Source organism: Hakea prostrata, chromosome 9 (genome assembly GCF_041222555.1).
Source record: "Hakea prostrata isolate BN-2017 chromosome 9, UWA_Hpros_2, whole genome shotgun sequence".
Taxonomy (NCBI): Eukaryota; Viridiplantae; Streptophyta; class Magnoliopsida; order Proteales; family Proteaceae; genus Hakea; species Hakea prostrata.
This window is the reverse complement of record NC_142608.1, coordinates 4639618-4648857: the sequence shown is the minus strand read 5'-3', so window position 1 is coordinate 4648857 and position 9240 is coordinate 4639618. Positions and strand designations below refer to the sequence as shown.

Sequence of the window (9240 nt, the reverse complement as noted above, 5' to 3'; positions counted from 1 at the left end):
ACTTGTTCGGCAGAACCAAAACTAGTCTAGCAATCCATTTGTTGAACTAGGTTTTCCTGTCAAGCAAATTTATCAATTATTTTAGCACTTCCTTTTGTCTTGAACCAAGTTTTTCCTTTTTATCAGTATTGTTTTTGATGTACCTGTCTGTTTACTTCCTGGCGGATGTGGTGATCCAAACATGAGAATTGGGTGAATCTGTTCTCCTTATGTCCTCACCAAACACTAAATTTCAACGCTGTCAGAAATTAAGATACGTCAATGGCTTCATTGTTGATTCAACTAAACCCACCTGCATAATAATAATATAATTACAGTGACTCTTTGCACCATTGAAGTGCTAACATGGGTTATTTTTCCTTTTTTTAATAATATTATAAAAAAACCATGTCATGCACGGAGCCAATATTAAAAGAGCAAACATGATGTTAAATGTTTAGTTTTACACAAGTAAAGTCATAAACGGGGAATATTTGTTTACCAAAAATAGGGGTATTTTTTTTAAATGCACGAGACTATTATTTTTTATTATTTTCAACTCAAAGGTGATAGTAAATTGGCTTATTCTCGACATCACATACGTAGTGTATTTGTCATGTTTAATAGTGATCTGCATATCGAGGTCAACAATGATATGTCAATTTCATATGTATCTATCATAAATATCATCAATAATAGATAACCTTCAATTTGTAATCCATGGATTTATTCGGACAAGCACGAAAGGAACTTGAGTTTTGGCACTAAATTTTTAAGTAAAAATATGATTGTCTAATGCTTATAGAATCTTTCATGAGAATACATACCCCTAGAGTCTAAGAGGAGCAGAAAAGGTTTTTATCAGATTGATATAAAAACAATTAAACCCCCTGAGGTGTGTGATTTATTAGTGATCAGCCCAATATCTATTCTATTAATGAAGTTGAGACTTAAGACTACTGAAACCTCTCTGCAACAATTCAATCTCACCGATGTAAACTAGTATTGAAGCTTTATTCATATTAACTAGCTATTATGAAGTTACAATTTTATCTTTGTTTCTTTTTATAGAATCAAGGCAACATCTCGAACCACTTGTGATATTAGGATTAGAATGGAGCTGTTGATTTAATTTCATCTAAAAAAATTTACAACTTTTTTAATCCACATATCCATTAGATAGCCACTTTAGGGCTTTTAGAAACAAGAAACATCCTCCACTTTCTGATCTTGAACTTCCTAGAACTGTGTTTGATCCTTATACACATCAAAGAAATGGGAACAAAGGGCTGCCAAGTTACATATATACCTCTTTTCTTTTCTGGCACACATTCCTCTTAGGAGCATTTAATATTTATATACTAGTAATTATCATTAGTTGATTATCTCGCATACGATATTCGATAACCGGAAGGTCTTGAATTCAAATCTTTCCATCCGTAAAAGTCTTAAAAATACAAATTGACAAGAGTCCTAAAAGCAAAAACTCAGCAAATAGAATTTAAACGACTTTGAAATTTAAACATATATTATATTCTATTATCTTTACAAACAAAATCCAAGTTAGCCCCATCTCCACTCTCCAGAGATATTTTAATGAAAGATTCTATTCCAGAGATATTCTAATGAAATATTCTATTGGAATACTTAGTCAAATACCTAGTGCCAAACTCATGTCCCTGTCATTGTGATATGTCCGAATAAATCCATGGATTAAGAAACTAAAGATTTTTTCCTTTTGACAAGAAGGAAAAAATGATAGTGACGGTTATCAATGTTGACCTTGATCGATATACAGACCAAAAGCCACATTGTCATTATGCATATGTGGGCTTCTTTGTTGCTTGGTCTATCTTTTTGACATCATGGAAATCCAGTGTTTGGTGAGAAGGAATAAAGCCAAATGCATTCACCCAATCTGGTTTTGGGACTGCGACATCCGCCAAGAAATAAACCGACAGGTACGTCACAAACACTATCAATAAATTTGTTTAACAAAGGAAAACTTGCTTCAAGAACTGAAGGAAGTGCCAAACTAATTAATAAATTTGGTTAAGAAGAAAACTTAGTTCAACAACAAGAAGAAATCACTAAATTATTAAGGTTTTGTTACCTCTCCCCCTCCTTCTTTCCTTCTAGAGCCTTATAAAAGGTGGCCAACCAAATGAAGCCATTAAATAAACCAAGGAACTAACCAAGCAAGCAAAGAAACAAAGCAAATTTATATATTAAAATCTTAAGGGGTTGACTCAGTTAGAAACAATCAACACCTCATGATATGATGCTAGGAGTTTGAATCATTTTTAAGTTAAAAATCAAGTCTCCTTATGTTTATATTAATTGATTAAATATATCTTACTAAGCACTCGTCGAGGTGCACATAAAATGACCCAGACAAATCTCAGTTTCAATTTAGGGGGAAATGAAAATTTTATATTAATTGGTTAAATCTATCTTGCTAAGGAGTAATCGAGGTGCATGAGGTGCATGTAAAATGACTTAGATAAACTTCAGTTCCAATTTAGAGAAAAAGTAAAAACTAAGTACCAAACAATGCTTTTATTTTGTTTAATTATCATTAAACTTGAGAAAAATGAGATGGGTCAAATTTGGATTATGGAGTTGGAATGAAAATAATCAGAAAATGATGAGATGTTAATATGAAATGTATTTCTATAAAATCAGTTTTATAAATGAGTGTTTTAAGGGTATAAGATTGGCCTAGATTCACATATTAAAAATCCTGATCATGAGCAGATAACGAGATCAAACTATTTAGACTTCGAATTAAAATTAAGATTAAGCTATTAACCATATGCTTAACCTAACTGCTTTAATGGAATATGGGTCATAATTAAAATGACGCTAAGGCCCTATGGCATAATTTATATTTAAGTTTATGACCTGTTTATAAATAATCAATTATGATAATAGGTTATGCATAATATAAAAAGAAAATTGTTTGGTTGCTGCTATATATAATATATTATATAATAAAAAAACGGATTTGATATGGCTACAGAAATAATATATTATATATCATCAGTTTGGTTTTAGGTTGGTTTTAATTAATTTTTTTTGGTTGATTTTAGTTTACCTTGTTAATATGTATATCAGATTTTATTTTTGTTCATTTTTGTTGGCTTATGTTAGTTTTGATATCCAAAAAATGTCTTTATGGTAATTTTGGTTTTTGTTCATTTTTTTTGGTTTATGTTAGTTTTGATTTCAAAAAAATGTTTTTATGGTAATTTTTTTTTTTTTTTGGTAACTAGATTTTTTATTAGAAAGTAGAAGAACTACTAAGAAAACCACCCAGTTGGCAGCACATTACACAATCGGAGATCGGATAATGGCCGTACTGTCTTACTCGGAATAGACAGAGCCTTTGTAGCTAGGAAATCTGTCAAACCATTGGCATCCCGACAAACATGAAAGATATTACAAGCTGCACAAGTGGAGGATAGAAATAATGTATCTTCCAAAATACACTCAACCTCAATAGGAATATTTCCACTCTGAGAAATTAAAAAATAAGCCAAAGTCGACAAAACCTCGATCAATGACATCCATCAAGGCTTGACGTATTGCTAATGCTTCACCAGAAATCACATCATAGAAATATAGAGGTTGAGAGACTGCCAGAAGGACCCCCTTTGTTGAAGAGATTAGAGCATAACCAATACCTCTGTATTACCATCCCCAGATAAAATTGGAAAGAGAGAAAATTAATGTTTTATTCTCATTTTAAAAAGCTTGACCAAGCGTTGCAAGTTGCAATCCTATTTTGAATGCAACAAATCTTTTTGGTTTAGTTTTATTGACTTATTTTTTATGGAAAAATTTATTGATTTATTACTTATCCTTTTGGGTAGCGTATGTATCATGATGACACGACTCTTGATGAGAGTTTGAATTTTATTGTTTTTTTATTGCAAGAAAATTAGAAACAGCCAATGAGCCAAATACACTTGAAGGCCAACCAGTTAATGAGGTTTGAATTTTTATCTTTTATTATTCAAAGGTTTTCGTTATTATGACTGATACTGATATGATTTCTTTACGGTATTGTTTTTGTCAAGTTGTTTGCTTCGAAGTCAAAAACTTGTGTTGTTGATGATTCTAAATAAATAGATTTCAACTTAGTTCTCTTGGACTTTGGGTTCTGGAGTGTTTCCTACTCAATGAGATGGGCTTTAGAATCAGATTCATGCATATTGTTTAGGGGGAAAATATTTATATCGTTATAATTTATTATATATTATTATTATTTAAAATAAATAAATAAATATATTAATTAAATGAGAGAAAAGGCAAGAAAACAATAGAAGAAGACAAAGACTCGACAAACGATATTAAGACTTACAGCAAAATTAAAAATTGACTAACAAAATAGAAGGAAACTGGAGCAGATCTTAGGTTTCTTTTCTTTTTCATCTTCTTTTTTGGGGACTTGAAATCAACAGAAAATCAATTAATTTAGTTAAGATTCTCTTAGTAATGCAGTTACGTCTCCTACAATTTCAATTCTTACTCTTTTGCAAAGAATTTATACGATAACATGTTAGCTGAACATGACTTTGGGATTGTTTAGACTTTGATATGTGTCTTGAAGAGTTAAACCTAGCAAATCTTACAAATATAAGTAAACCTGTTGAGAAACAGATTAATCATAATGGTTGAGTAATTGTCAATAAAAAAATTTATGCATGACAATGTGAAAGGAATATATATTGCTAAAAAATACCTAGCATAGATAAATGTAGCATTTGAGCTCTCACATAAAAGTGGGAAAATAAGTTGATGAACAAGCTGAATTTAGCTACTTTTGATGGTACTCAGGAAAGTGTGAGAGTATCAATCGATCCTCTAGAGATAATTTTTATTGCAAAGAAACTCAATGGTCTTGAACAACAATTGGCCATGATTTCCTAATAGATTACTTCCAAATCTCTTTTAGCTTCATATGACAACATTATAGGACTTCATTCAGGGGCACACAAGAGAAGTAGACCATAAAATACTCTATTTCTATACCAACGCGTGAGAAAATGATGGGAGGAAAAAAAAATTTATCAAAGAGTGTGAATCTGATACTTATAAGATAAAGCAAACAACAGGATATTAATGAAAATAAATCAAACAGCCTCAACCATGACAGTTTTCTTACATCAGTTCACCAGAAAATTAATGTTAAAAAACCAGCATAGAGAAGAGGAAAAACATAAAACTTTTGAAATCAGTATGTTATAGCTCTTATATTATATGTAGATAATGAACTTCAATCTTTTATGTGGAAGTCGCTTTTGATATGTATATATGTTTTCCTGTAAGTACTTGGTAGCGTTTTGTTTCTTCTTTTTTTTGGAAGGGGGATTGGAATATGCTGTGTTGATATTGGCTTCACATTGTCTAGGTGTGATTATAGCTTATATGGTCAAATTGGCTATAACTAAGGCTAAATATGTATATTGCCATCGAATGTGATGGTATTCAAGGCAGCCAAAAAATATGATCATGTTTGAAGGACCCATAAAAAATGGTGATGTTATTAAGTGAACATTATGGTTGGACCTTCCTTGTTTATTTATCTTAGTTCAATATTGATAACATATTAGTAAGATCAAAGGTTAATTGTATCCTGTATTATTGAGATTACATTTGCCACATTGCTCAATTGTAATAGAGCAACTAAACTAGTATCTGAATACATGAGTTGCAGTATTAATACTGTGTTATTTTGAAATAAACCAAATTTCTATAATGAAGTGTATCAGGGTTTATATATACTACTATATAAATTCATGATGTGGTCTTGATTTGTAACTACTCAAGGATTGTATGGTAATGTTACTCTTTCTTGTTTTTTGAAATTTTTTTTTTTACATTTTTGAGACAGAAATTGCCCAAAACATGCATGTGTAATCTAGTCTGTTTCTTTTGTTCTTTTCTTTTTTATTTTATAAATAAACCTAGTTTTGAGCTCACTTCTCACACAAAAAAAAGAAAAGTGTTTCTTTCGAAAAGACAGAATAATATCCTTGTCTTTGTGACATCAAAAGATAACCATCTATAATGAAACGCTAAAACTCAAAATTCCTGTGTTGTTTCGTGTGTATGAAAAAAAATAGTTTTGATATTTACTTGGGAGACTCTGTATCTGAAAATACTAAAAAACAACCCGTCCATATATTATAATTTAGGATATGTATGCATGAAAATGTCATTATTTGAGTTTAGACTCTTGAGTTTTGAAGTCTAAAATATGAAACCCTCGCCCCCATCTTCTCTTCTCTTCTCTCTCTCTCTCTCTCTCTCTCTCTCTCTCTCTCTCTCTCTCTCTCTCTCTATATATATATATATATATAAATTTAGGAACACAATGCAAGTTGTTCCTTGAAAATCACAGAGCTCTGCGCACTTCAAAACAACAGGATATATCAATATCACAATGGAAGGAGAGAGTGGGAGCAAAAGCAACAATATGAGACCACCAGTACAGAGCGAGCTGGTGCTGGATCCATCTGCTGTCATCACACAAGCACGTCGAGATCTCACCTCCATGGTCTCTACTAGGAAGAAGAAATCCAAATCTCTATCACTATCATCCATCCTAAGAAGGATTCATGCCGGTTACTTCAGAATCAGTCTCTCCTTATGCAGCCAGACGTTGCTATGGAAAACCCTAGGCAAACCCAGCTCCCACCCTAGCGATCTCCAACGCTTAACCCACTTGGTTCCCACCACCGTCTCCATGGTCCTCTGGTCTTTCGTCCTCCTTGCACTCCTACTCCTCTGCTTTCTCTATCTTCTCCGATGCTTTTTCTACTTCAAAATGGTAAAAGCCGAGTTCCTTCACAACGTGGGAATCAACTATTTCTTCGCTCCTTGGATTTCATGGCTTCTCCTCCTTCAGTCTGCTCCCTTCTTCGCCCCCAAAACAACTTACTATCTCGTTCTTTGGTGGGTATTTTCGTTGCCCGTGATCGTTCTCGACATCAAGATCTATGGTCAGTGGTTCACCAAAGGGAAACGATTCTTATCAGGTGTGGCCAACCCAACGAGTTTATTATCTGTGATGGGTAACCTTGCTGGAGCACAAGCAGCGGCTCAGATGGGCTGGAGCGAGTGTGCAGTGTGCATGTTCTCTCTCGGCATGGCACATTATTTGGTGCTCTTCGTTACTCTCTATCAGAGGCTATCAGGGTCTAATCAGCTTCCTACGATGCTCAGACCGGTCTTCTTCTTGTTCTTTGCAGCTCCCAGCATGGCAAGTTTGGCATGGGATTCCATCTCTGGAAACTTCGACATCTCTTCCAAGATGTTGTTCTTCCTCTCCCTTTTCCTCTTCACTTCTCTGGTGGGTATAATCGGTAATTTAAGAATTTTCAACTAGACAAAGGTTTTATTTAATTTTCTATCGTTTGTTATTTTATTTTGATAGTTCAACTTAGGAAGGTTCATTTCAATGCCATTGACTTTAAGAACAACAATAAGCAGCTTTGAGAAATCCAGAATTTAAAATGGAAACCTGGAAACTGACGAAGTAGGGATATTGGAACTTGGAAGCACTAGGAAGCTGGAACTCACAGTAAGTTCTCTGATATTTTTTAGCCGTAAATGGCTGACTCATGCATGCAACCAATGAAAGGAAAAGTCAATATATGGGATAGAGGAGATTTTCTGCACTGGGATGAGAAAGGGAGGGGGGAGAGAGAGGGAAACGGGTAGTTTCCCTAAACAATTAAGGCAAAACCCATAAGAAAAAGAGGACTTGGCAGGCATTATGTAGTATTGATTGGTACCATATATGAAGCTTGGTGGCTGCAGATTCGAGGGTGCAGTGCTGATCGTACATGTAGTTCATAGCAACAAGTATGTATCTTGTATTATGTGGGTTCCTCGGATAAAAAGTCTTTTCTTTGAATCGGGAAGTGTAGGGATTGGATTATAAACTATTCATGTTGATGTTGGACTAGATTGTCAACCAAGATCACTTAATATCATCAATGAGATCTGAGTGTCGTTTTGAATTGAGCTCTTACTATCTTAGGGTTTTCAAGAGGCAATTTACATGTAGCCTTATTATTACTTTGTGAAAAAAGTAGGGTTTCATGTTGAAATGTACAATCTAATACATAGTTTTTCTTTCTTTCTTTTGGATAGGAATCTAATGTATATGTAGTTAAAACCTCATTAACTATTCTACTGTTAGGCTGAGGCTCTCCCACTTGACCCTAATAAGTCATGAATGACATTATCATATAAATCTTTTCACGTTATTATAAATATGTAACCGTTGGATTGCTCTTTTTAGAACAGCCCCACACCATTTGAGCGATGGGTTGTACGGCAATAGAGGGAAAATTTAGCTTTTTTTCATTAATAGTGATTCCCCTTTTACTGTCTGTACTGGTTCGAATCCGATCAACAACAATGGTGGAGTTTGCAATTAAATGTTTTGTGAATGATGACACCACCCGTATATCTCTATACCTTTCAGGATAAGTGTTTGGAAGTTGCATTCAATGTTGCCTCGAGCATATTTGGAAGTGCATCCTATATTGCCTCGAGGATATTCTTTAAAGGTAACGTATTGAAGTCTTTTTATGAGAGGGGTTTACTTGATGATGAATTATTTGTTGTAAGAGTAGTAACAAATCGCTTGATTAATTAACAATAATGAATGCTGGTTCCATTATATATTATTTGTCATGTTCATACTGATAGATGAAATGGGATTGCAAAGGTTTCAAGGCCAACCCTATTCAAGAAAGCCATGAAGAGGTTCAACGTTGCATGGTGGGCTTACCCCTTCCCAATCACAATGTTGGCAATGGCAGCGGTGGAGTATGCACGAGTGGTGAATGGATGGATGGCAAGCGGGTTGATGTATGTGCTATCAGGACTCTCGATTCTGGTCTCTCTTGCCTTGATCATATCCACTGCAATCAACTCCAGTATGTTATTACCTGACAATGATCCCATTCTAAGACTTCCTACTACCGCTGAAGAACAAATAAGCCAGAGAGACACCACTGTGTAGAGGAATTAAGTTTCTTGTGTCAATGAAATGTATCCAATATCCTGTAGTAGTTTTTCTAGAAAGCTTTGCTAGTGTTAGTTACTGAGTGAGTTATAACCATATTTCTTAAGTTGTTTCTTAATTTCCTAAGCAATTCAGAGTCTCTTTCGAATTCTTTGTTCTTCCTCAGTTTATATGATATGCTACAAAGTTAGTGCAAGAGCTAGATTAAATAT

At 33.8% G+C, this 9240-nt stretch overlaps 1 protein-coding gene across 1 annotated transcript; it reads left to right on the top strand.

The window, feature by feature from the left end:
• The first annotated feature begins 6463 nt into the window (after nucleotides 1-6463).
• On the top strand, nucleotides 6464-9025 carry LOC149004174 (S-type anion channel SLAH4-like). Its single transcript, XM_089168565.1, has 2 exons — nucleotides 6464-7339; nucleotides 8729-9025. Exons 1-2 carry the CDS (start codon nucleotides 6464-6466, stop codon nucleotides 9023-9025), a joined length of 1173 nt encoding a protein of 390 aa, XP_089024691.1.
• Nucleotides 9026-9240: the final 215 nt, after the last annotated feature.

Coding starts and splice junctions, on each gene's coding strand:
- LOC149004174 (XM_089168565.1), top strand. CDS start 6,464: ATGAGACCACCAGTACAGAGCGAGCTGGTGCTGGATCCATCTGCTGTC. Junction 7,340..8,728: donor TTTTCCTCTTCACTTCTCTG/GTGGGTATAATC, acceptor GGGATTGCAAAG/GTTTCAAGGCCAACCCTATT.